The following is a 26,269-nucleotide window of genomic DNA, read 5'->3' on the forward strand; positions in this document are numbered from 1 at the left end:
GCTGTGTGTTGATGCACTGTGGGGTCAGTAAGGCTCTAGCTAAGCATGCTCCAGGTGTTATTAACTACTTTTCTGAAGGCTTATTCAGGAACAATAATGCATTTTAATTTTGCATCTTTCCTTCAGCATGCTGCAAGGTAACAGTTGGTGGTAGGATGGTGTATGCATTTTGTCATTTAATGGATAATGATATTAATTTGATTATCACTTGGCTAGCTGTAAATTTTCCTTGCTCCTGTAGCCACTTTTGTGGCTTATATTAAGTCTCGACTCTGCAGTGTGATGAATGTGAAACTGCATCACTTTGCAGCAAAAGTGCCCGTAAATCCCTGCTGTTTTAAAAAATTATAGCTGTGTGAGCAGTGGCTCAGTGAGTTACCTTTGCAGGTGTGTAGGGAAGTGTGATGACCACTTGCCTGACATGATGTCCTGTCAGCTGGGCAGTGGCGTGTTAGTGGTGTCTGTCTTGCAGGGCCTCTTTGACAGGGGGCTCTGGCTACGTGATCCCCTTGGCCACGGTGCAGCGTGTGGCCTGCCATCCCCTTTGGGGTTCCTGAACGTGGTTGTCACTGGAGCCCAGCAAGCCACGGAGCCTGCCTGCCCATGGGCAAGGAGAGGCTGTGGTGGAACGGTGTGAGGTGTCACCCCCACAGCAGTAGGGAGGTGATGTAAAGCCTTAAGCCTCCAGTCACTATTGGTGACTTGACAGGAGTAATGGTGGTTACATACAAAGGGGGTGGTGGTAGCAGCTCATTGATCTTTGTGGTAGGTGTATGCACCTGTCTGGTAGAAAAGGCAGCCAGAGGTGTCAGTCCTTTCAATAAAGCAAAGTGGTTGAGTGTGTTACAATGCCTTTTAAGTAACACAACCATTTTGGGCAACGACACTGGTATTTTAACGTTATCTTTCTTCTGAAGCTGCAGAAGCATGAAGCCTCATGCTTTTTCAGACGTATACTTTGTGCTGCTGCTATGTCTGTACTGGCAACAGCATGTCAGCTGTGGCACCCTGGCTGTCCCATGGGGATGCCAGCCTGTGAGTGGTGTCAGTGACGCATGGTAGGCCCAGTCCTATGTACTTCCAGGGCAGCTTTGGGCTGTGGTGCCCAGACGAGTGATGGGCAAAACCTTGAGAAGAGCTCAAAAGCCTTGCTGCCTGGAGGTGGGCTGTGTTTAAGGTAATGTGTTGCAGCCAAGGCAAAATCTAAAGGAAATTTATGGAAAAGCAACCTTGAGTGTCAATCTGACATTTTCCGTCTCCTAAGGGAGGAAACAGACCTCATGAAAATTGGACCTTAAAGCCATGAAAGACTCATTGTTCAAAGAGAGGTGGGGAAGAAATTGTTGGTTGTTGATGGGGTCGACACGTGCTTGTATTAGGTGCTGATGGGTACAAGTGGTTGCGATTTTCAACAAGCAACTGACTTGCATGTGCCTCGACCTTGTGTCAGCCTGACTATGGACAAGGAGAGGTGGTTAGTACTTTCTGAAAATCTGGGCTCTTTAAGCCTGCCTCAAATTGAGCAGCTATCAACACCTGCAGTTTTTGCCAGTCAGCAATTTCTGTTGCACCCTTCAGAAATGCTGCACCTAGGGGATGAGCTGGAAGTGTCAGCTCTGTGATTTACTCATCTCCAGTGCTAAAATTTAAAGCAGGCACTTGTCAACATGTAGCACGCACAGAAAGAAATTCTAACTATATTTAGGAGGCTAAATAACTATATTTGGCTAAATAACTGTGTTGCCAAACATTGGCTTTTAATAATGCTTTTCCTAATCAAGTCTCCAGCATGTTCAGTATTTATGTAAGCCCTATCCATAATGACACATCTATGTGGACTTTTTTATTACTATTATTTTTAGTATCATTAGATATCAAACATTATTCCACACAACTGAAAAATCTCCTTTATATAAATAATGACCTAATCATTTCCATGTGCTGGCTGTTACATACACAGATTTGCCAATCACACCACACAGAAATATCAACCTGATGCCAAGTTAACTCTTGTTTGCTACATTAGTTATCTCATGTCTGGATGGAAAGTGTCTTTACCATAGCTATTTTCTTGATGATAGTAATCTTATTCTAAAATCTCCACAGTCCCTGCAATCTGATGGGGTTGCATATAGACTCAGGGGGATATAAGCTAGGATTTTGGCCAAGAGGCTCAAGCTTTGATTCTTTCTGGTCCTGGGTAAAAATAGCAGCCTAGAAGCATTGTAAATTGTTAGAATGCAAGTTGGATGGTGAGCCACCTCCTTTTTAAGGCGATCTCTTGGGTAGAGGGCAAGCCTGGAGCCTTGATGAAGGGTTTGGGGCTGGGAGGTAGAAGCAATTCCTCCTTGGGGGCTGACCTCTTTCTTTTGTGGTGGTGGAGACTGATGGGATAAATATCACTGTACTGATGTACGTAGCCCCCTTCGCTTCTGAGTGGAGAAGTAAAACCTGAGGCCTTAAAGAAGCTGAGGAACACTTTAGTAGAAAAAAGAAACCACCTTTGAAATATTGAACAAATTAGATCAAGGTTTCAAAATAAATCTCTCTTTTTCAGCAAACAACCATAAAAGAAGAGAGAGGTTAAACACTAAATTTTTGGCTATCACTTCCAGGGGTAAAATGAACTGCAGAAATACCTAACCAGTTTGAAATTAATTTTCTGAGGAAAATACTGCTTATAACAGAGTATGAATCCACTAACATGGTTTGGATTTGGCTGCCAAAGGAAAGCATTTAGCAATTACAGAGTAGCACTTATTGCATGGGCTTGAAGCCTTCAATCTGACCACCATCTCACCCTCTCCAGTGCAGTAATTTACTCTGTGTGGTTGGGATAAGGAAGGATCAGCTAGGTAGCTGTCTGCATCGATTTTGTCTTAGTTTGCCTGGAGGGTCTGGTTTACAACTCATACTGTGTATGGCCGGACAGGTTTTGCTTTGAATGCTTTGTGTACTATAAGGGCTGGGTGCCTCTGAAGAGGAACAGCTTTATAAAAAAATCTTGCTGGACTACTTAAACTGAGTTGTTTGTTCTCGTGATACAATGCATGGACAGCATAGGAAAAAGACTGGGGAGCTGCCATGACTTCAGCTTACCTAAGAAGGGGAGCAGAATTATATCTTTCTGGAAAAATGGATGCTCAGCTTTCTGTCTCTATTTACTTTAATCTATTAAAAAAGAGGGTTTGCCTTATGAAGCTATGAATTTATACACTGAAGACAGAGTCAGAGTAAAAATAAGAGTGGAATTAGAAAATAAAATAATGGGAGATTAGCTGAGGGAAAGCCAGTTCTGCTTGGAAAGCAGAGAGATTGCAGTCAAACATTCAATGTAATTCTGCACCAGCTGAAGCTTCATAGCTTCTGGGCAAGGCTATTTACTGGCTGAAGCAGTGCTATAGAAAGTGTCAGCACTCATTCAGGAACATTCAGAAAAGATCTGTTTGGGAGCAGAAACAGAGATGATCTTGATTTTCCAAGAGGTTTCTGTGTTATGTTAATAAACTCTGAACATTCGTCTTTTCTACATGTTTATGTAAGTACAAATAATTAGATTCTGGAGAAAGCAGAAGCAACAATATGTGGGAAGCTAACAGTCTTTTAAAAACTAAAATAAATGGAAGGGAAGAAACATGGTTTTGTGGACTCTATTACAGCTCTTTGTTTTAGAAGTTAAAAAAATGCAAAAGCATATCTACACAACCCCCCTTTCCTAACCCCAAATGCATTTAAAATCTGGGCTGCAGCCAAAATACTTTTACATGTATCAGAAACAATTTACTGTGTCCACATCTACCAATTAATTATTTTCTTTGCAAATTTCCTCTTGTGTAAATGGATTCACCTTAACTGGAAATTATTCAGTACAGTTTCTCTTTTTGCCAAATAGATAGGAGTGGGATTCAAATCACATTAAAACTTTCTTCTGTGTTTATTTTTTTCTGTTAAAGGTCATGAAATGAATGACATGCAAGGCATTTGTTTGCTTTTTTCAGTAACAAGTCATAAATTTTCACTGTCATAAATTTTTAAATTTCCCATTTTAAAATTTAAAAAACAAAACAAAACAAACACCACCACCACCAACATAGCGGTTGAAAATTAAGTTGCAACAGTGAAACAGTGATGCATTAGGAAGGAAAGGTGCTGATTTGTGTGCTGTGGAATTTGTTTTTAATCTTTCAACTCACAAAAATTAGCATTTTGGTCTTGATTTCGCATTGAAATACTTTTCAATCTTTAAAGTTTTATACCTGGCTCTGCTGGTGTGCTGCAGCAGCCAAGTGTACTTCTGAGCAGTACAATATGCTGCAGAAATGAACCAGGGGATATTCTAGAGAAATTTGTTGGAAATGCAAGATAGCTTACACAAAAGCAATGTTAATTTTTAATTGTAAGAAAAAGCTCAATAATGAAGCAAGCACTGGCAATAAGAATGCTCTCCCATGTGAACACTTGCTGTCTGTAAATCTATAAAATAAATAATTTGTTCCCCAGCTTACAACTGATGGCCTATCTTGTCTTTCAAATTCTAGTTCTCAGCTCCCAAAATCTAGCACTTCTGGGACACCTCTGTAGACTCAGTACTAGCTGTCACTGGCCTATAAAAACATGTAATTCCAGTTTCTTGTTTTAATATAGCATTGCTAAGTCCAGTGTTAAAGCCAACTTTCCTCCTAACATCTGCTTAGCAAATTTCTGTACAGGAAAAAGAAATTCTGACAGAAGTTGCGCAGCTTCCCACACGCTTTAAGGAATCTGTGAAGGCGGGTGTTGCTTTCACAGCATGGGGAACAGATGCCCTGGTTGTATCTGCATTAGTATACTAAAAAGGGCCAGAGCTCCGGCGCTGTCCTGGGATAATTAATGCTGATTAATTTTCAGCATGCTGCCTGGCATGGTTCTGCCGCACACAATGTTTTCCCAGGCAATGCCCAAGCACAGCTGAAGGGATAGCATATGCCAGGGACCTCTGCCAAGAGGCAGTTACTCTTCTTTGGAGGAGGAAGAGTATTTAGCTGTGAGTCAGACCATGCTGCTTGCCCTTAGGAATAGAAAAAAGGTCTTGGTCCTTATTTACTAATGTAGAAATGACCTCTGAGAGCTAATAAAAATAAAACTTAATAGGCATTAGTGATTGGACTGATGAAATTAAGCATGTCCTAAACAGTTCACTCTAACCCCATTAAATCTCATAATTTGTCCCTGATAATGAAACTGTTAATGATAAGTTCAGGAGGTTTTCATCCACTGGATTTATTTTAACTGCATGCTCAATACAGGAGGAGGGAGAAACTGGGTGAAAGCTTTAAAAAGCAAAAAGACTTACGTGATTTGTCCTGGTGCAACCATTGAACATTTAGCTTTTTTGTGGCAGGTGTTGTTTGTTTCACAAATGTCTATCATGCTGCATCCTTTCCCAGGTACAAAGTTTGTATAATTCTCCTTGCATTCACAGTGGGACTACATAAGAGGGATGGAAAAGGAGAGAGAAAAATCAGATACGCACAAACTGTAGGTTTCAGCGTACTTTCTGCTACTAGGATTTAAAAAAATGGAGAACTTTCAAAGCCTTAGTTAATCACCTGGTGAGTTCAGTTGCAAGTATAAAGCTTATCCCTATTTATCGAACTCCCTTTGAGGCTTTATCTACTCCAGAAAACTACTGACACTCAGTGAAAGCCCTTTAGATTCAATTCTGTGACCAGAGAACATTTAAAATCAGTGTGGATAGGTTAAAGCCTCTGCTCCCACAGTCCTCAGCCTCTCAAAAGAAGTGCCAAAGCACATTATTTACTGGTGAGGCGTATCAGCGGTACACACCAGCCCGCGTGTGCCAGCCACGTGCAGCTTGCTGAAAACCCCCCAAGTGGGGAAACTTACATGACCATGAGCTTCAGGACAACCCTGGGTAACTGACTCCCTTTTCTGCTCCTCAGGGTGTCCAGGCAAGACAGGCATGGTCTTTAGAAGTTTTGCTTTCTCAGTGTCAGGAATACAACACAGAAATTTGAGCCAGTTCCCGACAGCATGAATAATATGCAGTCTTTACATGGTGCCATTCATCAGTAGTTCTTAAAGACCCAAGTTACGCTAACTTTATGTGTTTAGCTGCAGTATCTGTGTAAGGAACCTACTGGTCCTTGCAGTCACAGAAATTTAACTCTGAGAAGCTTCATTTCAGTGCCTCCATTTAGAGGAGACAAATCTGAGCCAAAACGTTCCATAAAAAAGACTACACTAATGTCATTCCCATCTTCAGAAGGAAACACACTAGCGTGTGTAAATAGAGAAAGAAATGGGGTCCCTCCTGGCCACCTGCAGGGCTTATGCCAAAGCTAGGAGTAGATCTTGGCCTCCCTGAGGCTTGTGCCTGTACCCTCATGGCTTCTTTCTGGAGACAAAGCAATTTCTTTTCCTGGGCAGTTGACAAAGGAAACATCTGGAGCACAAGTTCAACACTAACCTTTCCTGGTCCATCATATATGCAAATGGTAGACTGTGCAGGGCAGTTCCTGTATATTGCTTGGCATGGGTCTATGGGTAAGCAGACTTGACCATCCCCTTTGTATCCTTCTTGACAGGTACATTGGTGATGATTTGGTCCAAGGTAAATGCAATTGGCATTAGGATCACAGACCTTTTTGGAGCATGGGTTGATAGCTTGAAGAAAAAAAAAAGTAAAAGAATTATTGCCCACCACTCTAAAACTGAAGACAAGGATTTGCTCAACCATCTCTATGTCAAACAAAGCCTGGGTAGACTAAACTTCTCATAACAGCCAAGTCTGAAGTATCGTGGCGACATACAGACAGAAGGGAGGAATGTGTTTATACTAACCTACTAACATAGCAACTGTTTGCTTTTGTACAGAAATGATCTCTTAACTTGGCAAATTATGTTATAAACAGATTAAAAGATATAATGTGCTCGTTAAAATATTACAACTATTTTCCTGTTCTGTGGTGGATTTTAACTACAGTACGTCAGGTATGTGATATGAAGTCAGTAAAGGCTTTAAGTATGTGCTAGATCAGTTGGAAACTATTTTTCAATACAATAGGTCTGCTGTTTTCTTTCCGGTAATTAAACAATATAATGTCAACCATTCAGCTGTATGGAAAACTGGCCAGCAAGTTCTTTAGTTGTGTCTTCCACACTGTTGTAGGTCCAGGATTGGACTGGAAGCTCACTGTTTATTTCCAGGAGCTGTTTTTTTTTCCAAGGCAATGGCATTGTTTGTCCTTGTTCATAATCCAGCAGTGCTTGGAGAGCTTCTTTACACACCTTTGTGTCCAGTTTAGGACACAGTCAAGCACATCTTGCAGCTGGAAGGGTGGTACTCACCGTCTTTCCTTCTCTTCCTTGTCCCTTTTGTACCCCTCAGCTGGGACTGAGAGAGTTGGCAATGCTCAGCTTCACTCTCTCAAGCCTTCTCTTTTATTCCGGTGCAAAATCACACGTGTACACATTTGTATGCTCAAACTGACCATGAACAATGCCACCTCCCAGCTGAGCTGGGGCAGTCACTGCTATCCTCTGTTACCTACTTAGTTGTGCTGGAGCTGCTTGTCCTCTGCTTACCAGCCAGTCAAAAGTAAAACATACTGGCTTAAGCCAAAGGTGACCCCAGTAGCAAAGGACAGTAGGTAGGGCAGAGGAGCAACATTCATGTGGGCTTACTCAAGAGGTAAGGATACTAGCATCCTTCTCTGCTGGTTGCTTGTCTATGTTGCCTACTAGTAGAACCTTGCATTCCCTGAGGAGTCACTTTCTGATGTCCTGCTCTTGGATGGTGGTCAAGTCTACTCAGAGAGGACTACTACACAGGACCAAGAGATGCCACAGTTAGGACCAAGAGATCCCAAGAGGTGACTCAGTATCCATGCGAAAGAACTTCATGATGAGGGTGACGGAGCACTGGAACAGGCTGCCCAGGGAGGTTGTGGAGTCTCCTTCTCTTGAGATATTCAAGGCCTGTCTGGATGCCTACCTGGGCAATCTGCTCTAGGGAACCTGCTTTGGCAGGGGGGTTGGACCCAATGATTTCTTGAGGTCCCTTTCAACCCCTACAATTCTGTGATTCTGTGATCCATGCTATGCCTTTCAAGGGGGCTTACTAGGTTTATTCTGGTTGTATGTACTGAAGTTTATCAGCAGTTGGACTGATGTGCATCTGGAGCACATTTTAGCGTTTAGCTTCATCTGGAAGGAATCTAGCTTGTGCACCTGACACTGCTCTGAGATATAAACCCAAGAACAGTTAAGTCAGGATGATGGTGAGATTTGCTTCAAAAGTGTTTCATATCTGAACTATAATACTAACGATGTTGTTTCCAAAGAACTCAGTGTACGTTAAAATTACTCACGTTCACACTGTGTACCGTCCCTGTGGTAGTTGGGCAGACATGTGCATTGCAGTCTTCTGCCATCCTCATCTGAGATGGTGCATCTTGAGTTTGCAGGGCACCGCAAGGCCTCACATTCAGCTATTGCTGAAGGACAAAGGGTGACAGATTAAGCTGTCTGCATACTCCTGTGCCAGGAGACATTGCGTCTTTCAGTATACCAGCTGGAAGTCCACCTGGCCTGGGGACCATCAGTCCCATTGCTATCATCTTTATTCTGGTGATTTAAGGGGTGACAATGGTTATGGGAGTTCATGGGCAGGGTTTGAGATTCAGTGTATGTCTGATTGCTTAAGTAAGTAACCCAAGACTAATTTTACATTTGTCCTCACCAATTCTAACTCTATCAGAGCTGTTGAATATAACTTATATAGAAAACAGCCTACTTACGCTGATCACAGCTGAGTCCTTGGTATCCAGACAAGCAAGTGCATCTTCCATCCCCTGTAATTCCACTGTTGCACACTCCATGGACACAGTTGCAAACTATATGGAGAGATGGATTAGCTTCAATGAATAAGGATGGTGTTTGGAAAGACATCATTAGTGGTTACCCATCGTAAATAGTGTCCTGGCCAACAGCTGTTAAATATTACAAAGCACAATTTTCAAACCAAGCTTTGATCAGACTTCTTGAATTATAGGTTTCCATTAATGAGAAGATCAAAACTTGCAGTTGCATATATCAGCAAATAACAGATACTAATTTTTGCAGTCTGATAATAGCCCCAGGGCCTGAAAATCTTCAGGATGTGTTAAATACCTGACTGACCAGTTGCTATTATCTTAAAGCTTGAAAAATTTAGCATACAATCTTGAGCCAAAATTTAATATAACATGTAAAAAATATTTTTTATAACTGTTAACAAATGGATAATAATTTGTTCATTTTTGCTTTAATTCTGTTTGCCTCCTTCTCAAAAGCCTCCAGAAGAGATGACTTTTGTGACTTGTTTTTTTCCTAAACAGAATTAATTTAGTTAAAAGGATAGTTAGTCACTGTGTAGGTCTAGATCTGAAGCAGACTTTGGTCCTGTTTGTTCCTATATTCTGTTATTTCAGGTTATAAACCTTGTGACAATACATGCACAAGGCTCTGTGATTCAGAGTCCAGTCTATAATACCCCTTTATAAGTGGTTTTTGAAGCCTTACGTATTCTTAAAAAGCCTTATATTTGTAACTGTTTCAATTATGGTAATAGTGCTTTTTAAAAATACCCTGTCCAGTTCCTCTTGAAAAAGCCTCTAAGATGTACAAAGTTGTATTGGTGACTTCCTGTTTAAGCTGCAGCGATGGTAGTTTACTCCCTTCCATTTACAAACATACGCTGTGTTCATGCAAATCACCTATCTTAATCAATTTCTAACACTTTACCTATGTTAGTAGTCTTACTATAAAAAGGAGAAACATCTAAGGTATTGTGGAAAAGCAGTTAGTCACAAATGCACGGTAACTGTAGGTACTTAGAAAACTTGGATAAGCTCAAATACTTGCAAGTTGAGGTGTAAAATGATCCTTAAATTAAAATGTAGTTGAATCCTCCAGCAGCTGCTTGGAAAATAATTACATTTACAATACTGAATTCATTCGAGTACCCTAATTTCATGAAAACGTCTCACTTGCCTTTCTGTGTATCAACACTGGCATCCAGTGGACGGCTGGTGGAAAAAGAACTTTTAAATCAGCCATGGTGTAGGATTAGTATAGAAAAGCCATCACAGATTATTTAAAGTGGGGTTGTTCATGACTCTTTTTTTAGGAGTAACTTCATGCAGATCTTGAGGGAACAAAAGTATTTTACTTAGAGATAAACAAATATTACTGCTTAAGAAAGCAGGCAATTTTTTGAACTTGTCTAATGCTCATTAGAGTTGAGGAAGGTAAATAAAATACCAGAAATCATTAAGAAACGGGCAAAACAGGAAAATATAGAAATGTATACACTTGTGACCTATTTTCATTTTAAGTAGTCCAAATAGCTGGGATCCCTCCCTCAGTGTCCTACCACTCCTAATGGAAGTATGGCCAACTAGTGAAATGATCAAAAGAACACCCCACAACTACATGAAAGCCACCATTTTTCACAGTTTTTACTGAATTGTGGAGCTCCATGGCACAAAACATCGTGGAGACCAAGAGCAGAACTAGATTTAGAAACAAGGTATATAATTCCTGGAGGATGGTCCAGTGGAAGCCTTTAATTTCAATACCACATGGGTATTTCATGCCTTAATACAGATGTTCTAATTAGCAGATGAATTTAAAAGCCATACCAAGACACCATAAGCCAGTATAAATTATGCATTAATATGTTGCCATCCAATATTTTGTAAGCACCATAACAACCTCCTGTGTTTAGATCAAGTAAATGCAAATCCATCATTTAGGATGAAAACTGGGTGACAGGATAACAGGGAGGCATACTGCAGGAATACAAAAATAATTCCAATCCCTAATTTATTTGACTGTTGGCTAAAACAAAGATATTTAAGATAAGATTAAGATATTTTTGTAATGCTACACTGACAGTGTTCTCTGCGTGACTCTGAGTTGAATCCAGCCTCTCTGAATGAGGAATTGAGTAGCTGCCTATTTTCTTTCCCTGTTGTATTTCTTGAAGCAGAGAGCAGCTCCTGGTGGGAAACTTTAAATGCCCTGCCTGTTTCACTGTGATATCTTAGTGTCTGAATACAGCTTGCACTCACCTGCTTTTCCCCATTTCAACACAGAAAGCTTAAACTTACCTGATGTGCACTGAGGACCAAATAAATTCTCCTCAGCACATTTTTCACAGGCTGTCCCACTAAATCCTTTCTGTGAATTACAGAATGGAAATACAAACTTAAATCTCTCATGTATATACAGATAGACAGATAAACGGTTAGTAGCCTGGAAGCAACATCTTTAGCTTCCAAAAAACCCCCAAAGCACACCATCACCAAGGAAAAAAAAAAATCAGTCAGCAAATCAGAAATGACCACTGAGATTTAGGAAATGTTCTTTTGAATAATTTTTTCTCTGCTTTTTCTTTTTCTTTTTTTTTATTTTTTTTTTTATTTTTTAACTTTACACTTGAAATCAAATCATGTTTTGAATATCAAGTTAACAATAGAGAATGATAATCAAGCCTAAGGACCAAATCATTTCTGTAATTGTTAGGTTGTATTTCCTGACTATTTCTTATCCTGTCAACTTTTCACACGTTGCCAAAGGATAGGCTTTTGATGTAATGGAAAGATTAACCAGTAGAGGAGGAGATAAAAAAAAGATTTGAGTGTTTTCTTTTTTTTTAATCTTTTTGACAGAAGTTATTAAACAGTGCACGTTGCACTCTCAGAGAAACATTATGTTGAGAGCATAGTCCCAAAGATAATTCTTTCTAATTAGGGCAAAAAGTCATAAGTAGCAGCACACACTAAAAAATAGAACTCAAACCTCATGTTTCAAGAAAACAAAATGTATGAACCCTTTAATAATTTCACCAGAATATGCCTAAGTCTGTAGAAATAATACTGTGAATTTTAGTGCAAACCAAGCAAAAATTGAACTCCAAGCAAGCCACCTCTGCTATTTCTGAAATACTCTCCTTTCATGTATGCAATGTAGTATGTATCATTTTATGTAATAATATTTATTATTATTCCTTACTGGCATTTATATGCTGATGTTATGTTTTTTATCCTTTACGAAAAAGGCTGTACCTGACAAATGCATGTTCCATCCCCTTTTATGCCCTCAGAGCAGCGTCCTCTCCCGTTGCAGGGTGATGCAGCTCCTCCTGGACATGCTGGAAATGACGATGTATAAGTGATCAGTCACCTTGCTCTGACCCTTCTGCCATGCTTGAATGTTTGGGTGAGGACCTTGGAGGCTGCAGGGCTTTGGGCCAGGCAGGGTGATCAGGTGATGGCTGCTGTTTTGCATCTGCCCAAATCTCCTCACTAGAACCTTGGCTTCACCAGAGACCATCACCACTCTCTAGTACGGAAAGTTTAAGCTAGTTCTGTAATCAAGGGATTGCACAGGAATAGATTTCTTATTCTAAAGTACAGCACTGATTTAGTCTCTGCTGATTTACCTCTGTTGTCCTCTAAACTGTTAGCTTGTGTAATAGAAGTGACGTTTGTGTGACCACTTCTTTTGTAGGTTAATACAACCGATTGATTGAGAACTTGCTGTCAGGATCATATTTGATGGTAAGTTAGGGTTTAAATAAGCCTTGCTGTGTCATGTGTCCCGTCCTCCCCTCCTCTCCTCCTCTCTCCACCCTCCCGCCCCTCCCCCCCCCCCCAATTACATTTGATGTATCTGGAAAGTTCATCCCTGGTACCTCCCATAAGACTGTGATGTTTGATTCAAATCCCCCTGGAAATTGAAATATGGGTATCTCATGAACCATTTCTCTCCTATGGGCTGTGGTCACTACTAACATTTGGGTGCCAAAGATGTGGTATATTCTTCAGATCCCCTGATGCTAAAACTGTGATTATAGGTGGTGGTACACCAACTGAGACAATGTCTGACCACAAACCCCAGCCAGATGGAGGGGATAAGAAACAATGATTGCATTTCCAAATCAAAGCAGTTTTGGCTAAGATTTTTCAATATCCACATTTTTAATACGAGATTACCTATAGAAAATGAAGGTCAGAGTAGTTTTTAGTCAGATTGTTCTGTCTGGTTTTTCCTTTCATTAGGAATATCCTTATTTTTAAGTCATGCAGCCTCTCTGTGGAAAGGATTTATTAGCTCCCTTATGTAAGCCCTTCCATCCTCTAAGCTGTCAGCCTAGCTGGAGTTCCCATTAGGTACCATAATCCTGATGCAGGTGGTATCTAAATGTAGGAAACACCTTGTAGGTGCTCTGCTGTATGTTAGTGGTGGATTTATTGGTTATAGAGTCTTGGTTGGTTCTATGTGTGCTGGGGTGGACAGCACTGGATTTATACTCCCACTGAGGAACGTAATCCTGATTTAGAGTGGTTAAGTGACCCGGAAGTTCACATGAAAATGAATTTGATTTGTGTGGAGTGATGAGCAAGTAAGTGGATGTGCGTATGCACACACCTAATTTTAGTGAAGGCTTTGGCTTTATAACACTGTCAATTTTTCTCTGTTTATTTCTTGATGAGTTTGTGAGGTCTGTTGGATTTGAGTAAGCTCCTCAGGAAAAATCAGTACTTTTAAAGGTAAAAATCTGAATCTGGTTCATCTCATACATGCTGAAACAAAAGTGTTTATTAAGAATTGAGATGAAATAACCAGGAACAAGGTAAAGTGACAAGTACATATACTTTAATCTCTAAAGTAGCTTTTAGTGAATCTTTGGGTATGGTGTGACAGGTATATGGATCTTTAGGACTGATGAGGATGCAAACTCTTTAATGTTTGCTGTGGAATGAAAACAATTTCAACTGCACTGATGCTTTTATTAAGTGTGCAAAGATAAAGAAAACTCAAAGTTACTGATGTAAATTCCAGGAAAGTACTCTTCAAAACTGCTGACAAGACAGCGTTTTGCTGTCGGTATTCATTCCACTTCCCCTTGTCTTCACTACCTCGTCTCCTGTTTTGATACCACCACCAAGGGACAGCTTTATCAGAAGCTTAGCAAATTACCGCATTGTTCGACAAGTTTAGTTAGGCAGATAAAGCACTTCCTCTCCTCTCGCTCATGGTGCTGCAGGAGGCAGCGCCAGGGCTCTGCTCCGGGACACCAGCATGACACGGGGTGATGCTGGCATGGTCACCTGGCCCAGCCTTGGTGTTTGGGAGAATTTGGTTTCTGTTCAGGATGCTTTTCAAAAAGTAGTAAGAAAGAGATATTTCTGCTTAGCTCTTTACAACTATAGGAGTTTGCAGGGCAAATCTTTATGCCTAGCTCATAAAAGCTTAAATCTATCAGCTTTTATTTTTTTCTCTTTTTTTTTTTTTTCTCATAGAGTTTAATTTTGCTTTATCAAGTGTTTTCAAATGCATCCTCTTCTTGGATTATGTATCTTCTCCAACTCCCTGCAGACTGAAGCACTTGTAAAGATATAGTTTGAACCATATCATTTGATAGAATTTGGTGTATTATCTTTCCTCTTGACCTTTTGTTTTAAACTTTTTTATTCTTTATTCTTGCAATGCTTTCCCCTCAATTGCCCATACTGTGCACATTTGGGTTTGTACTCAGGCTTTTGATCAGAGTCATGCAAATATGTACCCAGTGTGGCAACATGAGATGTGGTAGGGGTAGCTCACACTGGAGCTCATTGCTGACACACGTTGGCCGTACAAGCTCCGCCAGCTTTGGCTTTTGCAGTTGGATGAGATGGAGAGAAATTAGCTGTCTCTATAAAACTGTATTCTTGCTGGCCTGGTGATGCCACTTAAGGTTCTGAAAAGGCAGGTGCACAGTGATAGTGTTAGAAAGCTGTGCTCTTTTCCCCTCTGCTTTTCCGTTTTATCCAGATGTCTGTTTACATAAGGATGTCTCATTTGCTCAGGGCACTTAGTAGGTAGGGAAACAGACGAAACATTTTTCATTCATGCCATGTGTTACAGTAAGTGCTATCGTTTAAGGAAATCAAAGCAGTATTTAAGACCTAATTCTGTCATTGCCATCAGATATTAAAGGCGAAGTAAACTCCTAGCCAGGATTTTTTTTCCAGTCTCAGGAAGGACAGGTTTTCCTCCAAACATTTCAAGGCATGCTGTATGGTCTTAGAGAGATTGTGATAATGCAGAAAACTATTTTCTTCCTCCAAATGACAGCAGAAACAATGCTGAGACCTTGATTTTTAGAGGTGTTGCTTTCTGAGGGGGCCTCCTTGCTCCTGCAGCCTCTGTCTGCAGCAGAGCAGGGCTCACAGCCCCCTCTGCAAATACCCATACAGCTCGTGTGGTCTCATGGAGCACCCTGAAGTATGGGTTGGTTGAATGTAGAAATGTTTTTCTTTTTCTGGGCATTTAGGCTACATCTGGTGGGAAAAGAGTAAATTACTATACAAGTGGCTATCTTCAGAGAAATATTGCATTGATCACCACACTCCTATTTTTTTCTGTAAAAGTACATGTTGGTTGGATTTTGATTTTTTTGTCGTTATTTTTTTTTCTTTTTCTTTAGTAGATAGATGTCTTGCATTTAAACCAGAGCTTAGGCCATACTAAAATTATTTGTTTATCTATTTTGTGGACAAAAGGACTTCACAGATATTGAACCAGACCTTGACTCCTTGAACTAAAGGAGGAAATGCTCTGTCTGGGCAGGGAAACATCCTTTGCAGGTTTTGATGACTATATCAGTAGCCTGAAATTTGGTGTACTTGTGGAGATGCTGAAATAATTTTCCTGAGGAAGAAGCATCTGGAGGAGACGTACTCCTCATTGTTGCTACTTGAGTAATGGCCTTGAACATTCACTGGCTTCAAAAAACAAACAAACAAACAAAAAACCCTGAAAGAAAAGACCCTCCTAGAGTAAGAAAGTAAAGAGTTAAATAGATTTGGAACTATTTCAGATTCAGAAGAAAGCACTTTTGACTTAAAATAAAAACTTGAAAGTTGCTGTTTGAAAACTTTATTTTTAAAAATCAATTATGGGAATGCTCCCATCTGATAGAACACTGTGTGCCACAGAGCTGGAAAGCAGCTCTGCAGAAAAGGACCTCGGAGTCTTGGTAGACACCAAGTTGAACCTGAGTCAGCAATGCGTGCTTGCTGCTAAGAAGGCTAATGGTATTCTTGACTGCATTAGACAAAATATTGCCAGCATGTCAAGAGAGGTGATCCTTCCCCTCAGTACAGATGAGGAGTGCTCTGTCCAGTTCTGGGCTCCCTAGGGCATGAGAGACATGGACATACTGGAAAGAGTCCAGTGGAGGGCCACCAAAATGATCAAGGGACTTGAGCAGCTCTCCTATGAAGAGAGGCTGAGAGAGCTGGAGCTGTTTAATCTGGAGAATAGGAGGCTTGGGGGAAATCTTATCAATGTGTGAAAGTACTTGAAGGAAGGGTGTGAAAAGGACAGAGCCATGCTATTCTCAGTGGTGCCCAGTGCAAGGACAAGAGGCAAAGGGCACAAATTAGAACACAGGAGGTTCTGTCTGAACATCAGGAAGCACTTCTTTACTGTGTGGGTGATGGAGCATTGGCCCAGGTTGCCCAGAGAAGTTGTGGAGTCTCCCTGCTTGGAGATCTTCAAAAGATGCCTGAACATGGTCTTGGTCAACCAGATCTGGGTGGCCCTGGTTGAACAGGGATTTTGACCAGATGGTCTCCAGAAGGCCCGTCCAACCTTAACAATTCTGTGATTCTGTGAAAAGTCATTTTGCAGCCATTGACTGAAATGATTTGTTCTGAAAATCTCAAAATCTAGGGGATCCCTGAGTTTTTGGAAATTTTCCATGAATTTTTATTCTTTGGTGAATCTTTGGATTTGTATATTCTCCAAATCGTCCAAGTTTTGGCTAACCAGTGCTGTTTATTTCTACTCCTGTCATAAACTCTGAGGAGCAAAAGTCTCATGGAAATAGTTTCTGAAAGCAAGAAAATCACTGCTTTACTTCTATTCAAATTACGTCCAAAAGGAGCTTACCCATGCAGTCTGGGCCCCAGTGTCCCTGGCAGCACTCAGGTTGTTCAAATTCCTTCACACAAGCATGTCGGCATCCAGGAAAAGAAAGTGTGTGTGTTTTAATTTCTAGATAATACCTAAGGAAAATAAATTGGAGCTGCATTAAAGCATTTAAAAGCCTTCTGTGGTGAAAAATAAAATTCCTAATCTCCTTTTCCTCTTTCAGTGTTGGAGAAGGGCACTTCAAGCTTAGTTGTATTGATTTTGACTTTTTTTTTTCTTCATTAAAATATACACTGTATATCAAGGGCTTAAAAATAACCTCATTACATTCCTTTTGCAAAGTATATATTTATTTTTTTCACTTCTGCAACCTTAACACAACAATTTAATCCAAGTTTTGGTTTGAAATAGCATTTGAAAAATTATTTAATATCAAGGTTCTTTTAAATGCTAAGTAAGCATACATAAATGCTAAGTAAGCAATATATTTTTTTTTTTCTTAATTGAAATTCAGGCAAATTTTCAGATTTCTTTTGAGGTATTTTCCTGCCCTGTATAGCCCCCCACACCCAGTCTGGCAGTTTGAAAATTCTATTGTTTATACACTCTCATTCATTTCAAGCATGCAGAATAAATAAGGAAGCCATTTTATGATACCACTCAAAGCAAAATCTCATAGGCCATCGATACCAATGTTTATTTTCCTCTTTATGTCATTTACTGTTTAACTTTAGACATAAAGTGCTCTAAGTGACACTTGAATTCTGGAGCAGGTGAAGTCAATAAATGCTGGCTGTAAATAACATTTAAATTTTCCTTAAGAAAACTGCATAGAAGTGATAATTTGTGATACAAATTAATATAATGTAATTCACAGAGAGCAATATTCATGGTAAAAAGCTCAGACAGAAGAAATACCTGCAGTCTGGTATTCCAGTCCCATTGGTGATTTTGGTGTAGCCGGCAGGGCACCGGGTTTCGAGGTTTAAAGAGCAAGGTACACATTCAGTTTTCATTCGAATGAGCAGCTTTTGATCACATTGCTTCTTCATCTGTAATGGGAAAAGATTCATTAAAAAGAAGGGATAGATCTCTGAATTGATATAACTCTGCCCCCAGTGGCTTTGCTGACAAATGACAAATTGAGCTCAGGCTTTACTCTCACCCCCAGCCACAAGCTCTGTCCTGCTCAGCAGTTACAAACCCCTGCTCTGGGGCTCAACTTGGTAGCATACCACATACTAGGGCTTTCCAGTAGTATTCTCTGCATGAAATACACTCAATATGTTCATGCAGGACAAACCCGATTAAGTGTAGCATTTCTATTAAGAACACTTTATCCAAAAAATGCTAAGTCCAGCAGACTTAAAATGGAGGTTACTGAGATAGCATCAGCCTATGGAGTGTTAATTCTGAAACTGCCTCGCCATCCCAAAGCAGGATGGAGGCAAGTGCTGGCAAGTGCGTTCTTCATCCAGCGGTAAAACCAAACATAAGGTGTGGAGGAAGTTGCTTGTGGCTCTGTGCACGCTGAGCATGGCACAAGCCTTTGTTCCTCTCAAAAGACGGGTTTTATATTATCAGCACCACTGTATTGAAATGGGGGATTATGGCTGATATTTTCAAATAGACATAAAAGAATGTTGTCCAGCTTTCCTTTGAAATCTGGTAGAAGTTACGAGCCTAACCCTCCTCTTCCCCCACCTGGAGAAAGCCACAAACAGCCCGGCTTAGGAAATCTGGCCATAGCCCTCCAGCTCTCCCTCCTGCTTGCTGTGGAGTTTCGAGAATGCAAATCTGACAAATGAATTGAGAAGGTGGCAAAAAGGGGAAAAAAATAAGGCTTAGGGCAGTGTCACAGTTTTGGCACCGTATTTTGCAGTGTAGAAATTAGATTTTTTTAAAATGTCTATTTAACGAAAATGTCTCTGCTTCCTGCTACTAAAACAGTCAATCTATTTTAAAGCAAAAGTGTTTGCTGAACTCCACTTAATGCTGGTTTCCTCTTCTGTCTTCCTGGTGAGTACTTCTAGAAGCAAGTTCATAATTCACAAATGAAGAGAAGTGACGTAATGCAAAATACAGTCTTTAAAAGCCAACAAAAATAATAGATGAAACTATCATTGCAGGAGAGGAAGTATTGTAAAATGCTTATTTTTCTAGTCCAAGATAACCATTTACCCACTGATGTCTATATATGGACCATTTAGGTGGTCTCAACTGACTGAAGCAATATTGACTGTGACAGACTTCCTATCTGATACAGCAGGATCGAAGTGAACTCTCTGAATGGCATTTCAATTAAGTAGCAAGCAGTCAATTAAGACAATGTCTGAACTACTGCCAGTCTGACAGGAGGAAATGCTTGAACGTTTATTTTCAAAAGCTGTACCTGCCTGCTGCATATGTGTGCATGCTCGTGTGTATGTATGTATGCAGGGACCAGTTACAGCAGCATCATCCATTTAGAAATATTTAGATATGTTAATAGTAGCCTGTGGAGGTTAGAGGTAGCTTTACAGATTATAAAACTAGGACAATTGTGCCAGAGGAGTATAATACAGGATACTGGAGGTTCTTGCATGAAATTTTGTTTGAGCAAGTGACCACTTAAAAAGCATTCATTTGATTTGGAAATGGTTGGTTAATTTGTGGAGAAGCAAACCACGGTATGTTGTTTCTGTCACAATTCAGCTGTGAGTGGTTTGCTTCAGCCTCCTGCCAGTGCTCTTCTGTAGTTTGCAAGACAAGTAGCAAACTGTTCTGTTACCAGGTTTACTACTCCCTTCCTATAAATACATAGCCGAAGATCAAAGTACATGTTCTTTGTGCACCTAAGTAAATAGCATTGCTTGAATTCCCCGCTATGACTCTGGTTTCCCAATTCTTGAGTCATTTCCCCGGCTTTCCTCCAGATCCTTCTCAGTTTTCCAGCAGCCCTTCTGGGTAGGGAATGTCAGACCCAGTCTGGCTGGGCAATGCCAGTGTATGTGAATTGGGCTTGTGCTCTCCCCCTGCAAGGTGGTCTCTGTCCCCCACCTCAGCAGACTGACCACTAACCCTTTGTGCAGCAGCACCTCAGCAGATCTTTGGGTCATTTTCTATGCAGAGTCTATCCCAAATCATCACTTCCAATGTCAAATCCCACTGCATTGTGGTTGTGTTGCTGATGTGATAGCCTCCAGTATTTCTGCCCAGGGATTTCCAAACAAAATAAGTGCACATGAACACTTGTGCTGTCCAGGCCCAGATGTGGACCTTCTGTGTGCATGTGGGATGTGCAGCCTTGTTGCAGAAGCTTACAGTTGCCTTTGGTGGGTACGCTGATTCCAAGGGTAGGATTTCTACATGTGCTGTAGCCTGCTAGTCTGACATGAAGCCTTCACCCTAGCAGCTTCTCCTCTTTGCTGGTTATCCTTCCTTCAGTGTTTGTGATAGCAGCACGTTTCAGTAACGGGGATAGTGAGGATGTGTCCCAGATGCTGACAAGGAGATTAAGTTACATGAGCTCTGAGGGACTCTGCTTGATTGTGATTGCCCAGTTGTAAGTACATTTCAAGAGCTATTTAGTTGTCAGTTTTTGGTCTTTACGAATGTATTGTTGAAAACTGATTTGGGCAACTTTCAAATGAGGTGGAGTTATATTTGGGTGATGAAGCCTCTTCCTGTAGTGCAGATACATTTCAGGCATCTTTGAGATAAAAATGAGACCCTTTTCCAGATTTTCCACATGCGGGTGTAATGCAGATACAGCCAGAGTAAGCAACGGGCAAAGCCACAGCAAGCAGTGCCATGCCAGGTGAACTGAGCAGCCTCCCTGTCCCCTTGGCAGGACCCGGCAGTGCTGGGCTGAGCTGGCTCTTTGGGCTTCAGGTCCAAAGTGTCTCCCACAAACTCAGCTAGAGCATCTCTGCACCTTGCTTCCCATCCAAAACTGCATCATGAGGCAGCAACATGAGGGGACCTGAGCACTTCAACCTTTTCAAAATCCCAGTGCTCAGGACCAGTTCAGCCACCAGAGAGCCCATCCTTAACAAGAAATTCCTCGTGCACCAGAGCAAGAAACAACACCACATATACGTGCAGTCTGGGGACCTTAATTCCTATAAATATTTCCACTGAGTCAAATCAGTACCATTAATGTTGAAGAATCATCATAAATTCAGAGCATTGTCTGATTTTTCCATTTCTTTAACCAAGTCGACTGTATAAGCCCTGCTCCTCGCAGGTGCCTGGGGAAGCCATCACAAGTCTGAGGCTGTACGGTTCAGACTTGAAAAGCTGTTGGTTGGAGCGGCTGAAATGATCTCACTGCAGCAGTTTTCATCAAAAAAGGCATCCCACAAAATTTTAGTTTTGGAACAAGAGAATTCAAAGAGATTTTATGGAAGATAAATTCTAAATAAAAGTAGGTTGTATACATTTTCCCTCCCACCAGCTATAAAAGCTATTTTTAAATGGCAGGGTTATTTCCACTTTCTCCCATTTCCTCCTTTTCTCTTTTTGCCATTAGGGAAATTGGAAGAAAGGTGATTTGTCAGTGGCTCTTTTTGAGAGATGGAATAACACGTTTCCCAGTACTTGTTTGTACTTGACAAAGTATTTTTCCATTAAAAAAAATAAAAATGAGTGGCTTCCTTTTTTTTTATTTTTTTATTTTTTTTTCAGTTTCTGCCTGTCCTGTTTCCTGTTCTACATGTGTTTTTTCTCCAGAACACAGTCATTTAAAGCATCATGTTGTGAGGCAGTTTAAATTAGTGCGTATTTATCTCACGGACAAAATCCTGGGTCGGATTTGTAAAACAACTCTTTCTGCCTCCCTACAAGGGTGGTAAAAACAGATTTCGTGAAATTCCCCAGATGCGTAGGATTTGTATGTGATACATACACTAGTTTCACAAAACTCTACAAATATTTTACATAGGTTTATAACTTCATAAAATTACTTTCAATGGTTGGATTCCCTAGTTTTTTTCCCCACATCTCTGAAATAGCATTCCTTCCTTCTGGTTACTAGAGCAGATATTCACAATGACAAAATTTCTGCTTTCATCTTCTGACTTAACAGAAATTCAAATGGTTTTCTTTTGTTGCTTTTGATGAATGTCAGCTACAGTCTTTTTTTGCCAGGTTTACCATTTTTAGAGGCTTTTTCAGCATATTTGGCACATCCTTTGAGTCAAAATCTCAGCCAGACAAAACAGATACATTTATCTTATTTCAGAGGACTGAATTATATAGCTATTGGTTTGTAATTCAGTGCCACATGGCATCAGTGACTGTTAAAGGTTTTTTTTCTTCTATAAGATACCGTATCTGTTAACAATTCTCTCTATAACAGTGAACGAACCGCCACTCCTATAGTGCAATAGAGACATAATAAATCATTATTTGAATAAAAAGCTGCTTCTTACCTGATCTGGGACTTTCGATGTCAAACACAGCTTCATTGCAAGCAAAAAAGCCAAAAAGTATAAAACAAATGGATTTTTTTCCATCATGAAGAATTTGATTTTTGTTTTCCTCAGAGCTCTTCAGACATGAGTACTAAAATTATGACCGAAAGTGATTGTTAGAGTTGCTATTCCTTCAGGATTCTTAGGCAAGTAGTTTAAAACGACACTTGTCTTCCTGAAGGAAAATGAGTAAAAGCGAGAGCATGTGAAGCCTCCCTGCAAACAGGAAAAATTCCAAAACTCAGGGTCTATGCTGAAAGTGTTCACTGCAAAGCTGAATAAACCCTTCCTAACTGAATGACAGGATATCCTGACAGGGCTATGTTCATTTATCCCTCTCTCTGAAGCTGTTGACAGTACAAAACCAAGGACGTTTAACTGTTATGACAGAAGATGTTTTCTTCTTTTAGGTGGGCAAGAAGAGAGGACTGGAGCAACTGCTGTGCTTGTTACCATTCCATTTTTCAACTGATCTTAGGCAGAGCAAAGGCTCTCTGGAAGTTGTCCTATCAACCCTAATGACGCAAGGGTTGGTCCCCTGACTGTAGTTTAGGGAGAAATCCTGACTTTATCTCAGGAGGCCAAAAGAACGTTTTCCAGCTTTGGTTATCTGGATAAAAAAAGGTGGGTGGGGGGTGGGGGGGTGATTTTTAAAATTCTTTTTGCCTTTTTGGTGAATCATCTTGTCTTATTTCCTGATTTCCTGGAACTATCAGAAGAAAATTAACTTAGCTATGTTACTTGCATATGATTGGGAGGGATTAGTAAAAGGACATTGTAGGTTGCCAAAAGCGAGTTCTTTGGCTGTTTTCTAGTGCTGCTCTTTTCTGCTGCTCTGGTCAGTCTTGTAAGGGCAGCCTTTCTCATTTCTTAAATTCTCAATGATTTGGCTGCCTCCAGTTTGCCAGTTTTACATATATATATTTTTTTCTTCATACAAACCTGTATTTTAAAGTTAGGTTATGTTTTTGACTGAACAGTCCACAGAAGCACAGTGGCTGTAAGCACAGTGCTTTCTCCTACCTTTCTTCCAGATTCCTTCTTGTAGTCTTGGCTAGACGCTGCATTCACCTTTAGACCACAAATGTAAGGCATGATGTAGTTGTACAGATTTTTTTTTTCCCCTAAAGAACTCAATGATAATACACACATAATACACAAAGCAATCTACTCATGTTATATGCTCTGACTGAATACTGCAAAATTGCTGGTAGGAGATGGCAGGGCAAGATGTTTCCTGCATGCTCATCAAATCCTGTTCCTTTCTGCTATATGATGAGGAAAGTAAATCATTTCTATTTTTTTCAGACAAGATAGCAGCCAGAGATTGTGACGTGCATGTTGACAGTATGTATGGCCCTGAGAATTGCCACTTCTCTTTTCTCAGGTCAAGGCCTTTCACCCTCAATTTTGCATACAATGTACTATCTGGCCTAATGGATGGAGTCACTCATTTTTTTCTCCAGAAGAGCAAAACCTTGGAGGATCTTCTCTCCCAAGTGATGACAGCTCGTCACCACATCCTGTGTGCAGCAGGACGTGTTGCTCCCTCACATTTCCAGTAGTCAGCACTGGAATGAGGATGTTTTATGCCATGCACTGAAATTACTTAGAAGTTGGCCTTTATTCGCTGCAGGATGATCCCAGGTCTTTTGTTTACCTTGAAAACTGTAGGAGTGGGAATGCAATCTGGCTTTCTTCCTCCTTTTAAACTAATACTGGAAAACATTTTTCAAGGGAATATAAATGTGAAGTTTGGGAATAAAACTTATCTTCTCTCTTCTACAGCTGTGCCACCAGCAACGGTGGGGGTAGGTTGCTGGAGCTTGGGCAGGGTGGCTACCTGGGCAAAGCACATTTTACGTGTGTCACAGCAGGAGTTGACAGCTTCTGTAGTAGCTGGAGGGCAGCAGGGCTTATTGCCTGTTGCCACTTCAGACAGTGCAGTGCTGAAAGGAGCTGTAAATCAAGCACGTCCCTTTCCTGTGCTGTAGATCAAGATAAAAACCAACACACATCAGCGCTCTGTTATCTGCCGTTAACTCCCATATAGGCACTCATGTGAAGCAACCCCTTTTTGTCTTTCCTTCCTCTCCCTTTGTGTCAAGTGTGGTCTCTGCTAGCCCCTTTGCTGACTGCCCTGCTCCAGAGGGACCGGCCATCATTTTGTGCTATTGGTGATGGGGATTTTCCTTGTTCATAGGGGTTAGACTATACCAGGTGCTGGCTATAACTGGCTGGCCAGCTCCTGTCCTGTTCTGGACAAAAATATAGGCTAATATGTCACCGGACGAGCAGGAGGCTTGAAGCAGCCTGTGTGTTGTGATATCATTGCTGATGGCAGCCTTGAAGCCACCTTAGTGGCCTGTCTGGTGGTGACAACGCTACTGGGCAGCTGATGACTCCAGTGCTGTTTTCTGTGCTGGTGTGCTGTTGGCACAGGCAGCAGGCCCTGCCTGCTCTTTCACCTGTTGCTTCTAGAAGCAGTGGTCTTCTGGCGGTCTCAGCAGGCTGGGACACACCTCCTCCCCTTCCCCTGTGGATGTCCAGGCCATGCAGTGCTGAGGGCTCCAGGCACCTCTTGGAGGCAATGTCTATCCAGTGCAGTAATGCATCTATGCTGTCTTTGTCTTGGACATACTCCAGCTCTTGCCCTTGGTGTGCTCGTGTCCTGTCCTGTTTGCCCAGCCCATGTGTTTCTGGGACTGTTCTCTTCCAGAGTCAGTGGAAGCAATTGTGTGCTCTTTTTCTTGCTGCTCTTATATCTCGGCTGAAACCTTCATGCTCTTGCATTTCCTACTCTGCAATCTTCCTGACTTTTGCAGGATTTTTTATTTTAGTTTTGTGGTGTGCCTCTTTCTCTGTCCAGCTGAAGTGGTGTAGAAGTCTTGGATCTCTTTGGTTCCTGAAGGAAAGCAAAAATTTTGGAAGCCTCAAGCTACAAATGTCAAAATGAAATGAGTCTGTTGAGTTGGCTCCCTTGTTTTTTTCTTCCCTCCCCCGCCTCCCCCTTTTTATTTTTTTTTATTTTTATTTTTTTAGATAATGCAGTTATATGCAAAGGTAGTAAGAGCAAAGAATGTGGAATGATGGTGACTGGGCACAAATGCACCTGAAAGCTGGAAGCAAGTCGAGGTGGAGGAGCCCAGCCAAGGCTCCCTGGTGCAATCTGGGCCACTCGGATGCTCCCTGTCTCAGCTACTCGTCACCCTTGTACCTCTGAAAGCCTTCAGGCTGCAAGCAGCCCAGTGAAAAAGATTAGTAAGACTCATTGTGTGTGCCATAAAATACCATTTGCTGTGGTATACGTTTGTGTGTAACGCAGACCATCACAGACTTCCTCTGCTCTGCTCTTGCATTCCTGCTTCAAGTAGCCATGAGCTTGTTGCCTTTTTACTTTCTTCAACTTCCTACTGTCTCTCTCCAAGTAGCTCCTTTTATTTCTGGGCTGAAAATGTCAACCAACCAGAGAAAATGCAGTGGTTCATTTATGTAGGTGGTTTTGAAAACAGTATTTTGTGCCGCGGTTTATTTCACCGTAACAACGAGATAGTTCTTTCTCAGAGCAAGGAACTGGCACATGAGGTCAGTTTAAAAGTGAATAAAAAGTAGTGGAGATACTGACATGGTGGTTGCAGTGCTCACATAGCCCTATGTGGTTTTGATAACTCCATCATTCCTTACATTTATTTTTTTAATTATTAATTGTTTAGTGACTATATGACTTGCATTGTATATTGTTTCCCTGAACTTTCTGAATGTGCAGCTGGAGGTAGCTGAACAACACATGAGGAGCTCTCAGAGACTCATACAAAGCTCAGCCATTTCAGAATATTAAA

The 26,269-nt window shown here is 41.0% G+C and overlaps 1 protein-coding gene across 1 annotated transcript in view; it reads right to left on the reverse strand.

Annotated features, from left to right (window-relative positions):
• Nucleotides 1–22,683, reverse strand: part of STAB2 (stabilin 2) — an 89,484-nt gene extending 66,801 nt beyond the window's left edge. Inside the window, exons 1-9 of the mRNA XM_040560551.1 lie at nucleotides 22,389–22,683; nucleotides 17,893–18,026; nucleotides 16,993–17,108; nucleotides 12,114–12,199; nucleotides 11,157–11,226; nucleotides 8,802–8,897; nucleotides 8,373–8,498; nucleotides 6,470–6,666; nucleotides 5,333–5,466 (exon numbers count right to left, since the gene is read on the reverse strand). Coding sequence (XP_040416485.1) covers nucleotides 5,333–5,466; nucleotides 6,470–6,666; nucleotides 8,373–8,498; nucleotides 8,802–8,897; nucleotides 11,157–11,226; nucleotides 12,114–12,199; nucleotides 16,993–17,108; nucleotides 17,893–18,026; nucleotides 22,389–22,475 — 1,046 coding nt within the window. The 5' untranslated portion in view covers nucleotides 22,476–22,683. The remainder of the gene's footprint in view (nucleotides 1–5,332; nucleotides 5,467–6,469; nucleotides 6,667–8,372; nucleotides 8,499–8,801; nucleotides 8,898–11,156; nucleotides 11,227–12,113; nucleotides 12,200–16,992; nucleotides 17,109–17,892; nucleotides 18,027–22,388) is intronic.
• Between the last annotated feature and the right edge of the window lie 3,586 nt (nucleotides 22,684–26,269).

This window comes from Cygnus olor, chromosome 1 (assembly GCF_009769625.2).
Source record: "Cygnus olor isolate bCygOlo1 chromosome 1, bCygOlo1.pri.v2, whole genome shotgun sequence".
Lineage (NCBI taxonomy): Eukaryota > Metazoa > Chordata > Aves > Anseriformes > Anatidae > Cygnus > Cygnus olor.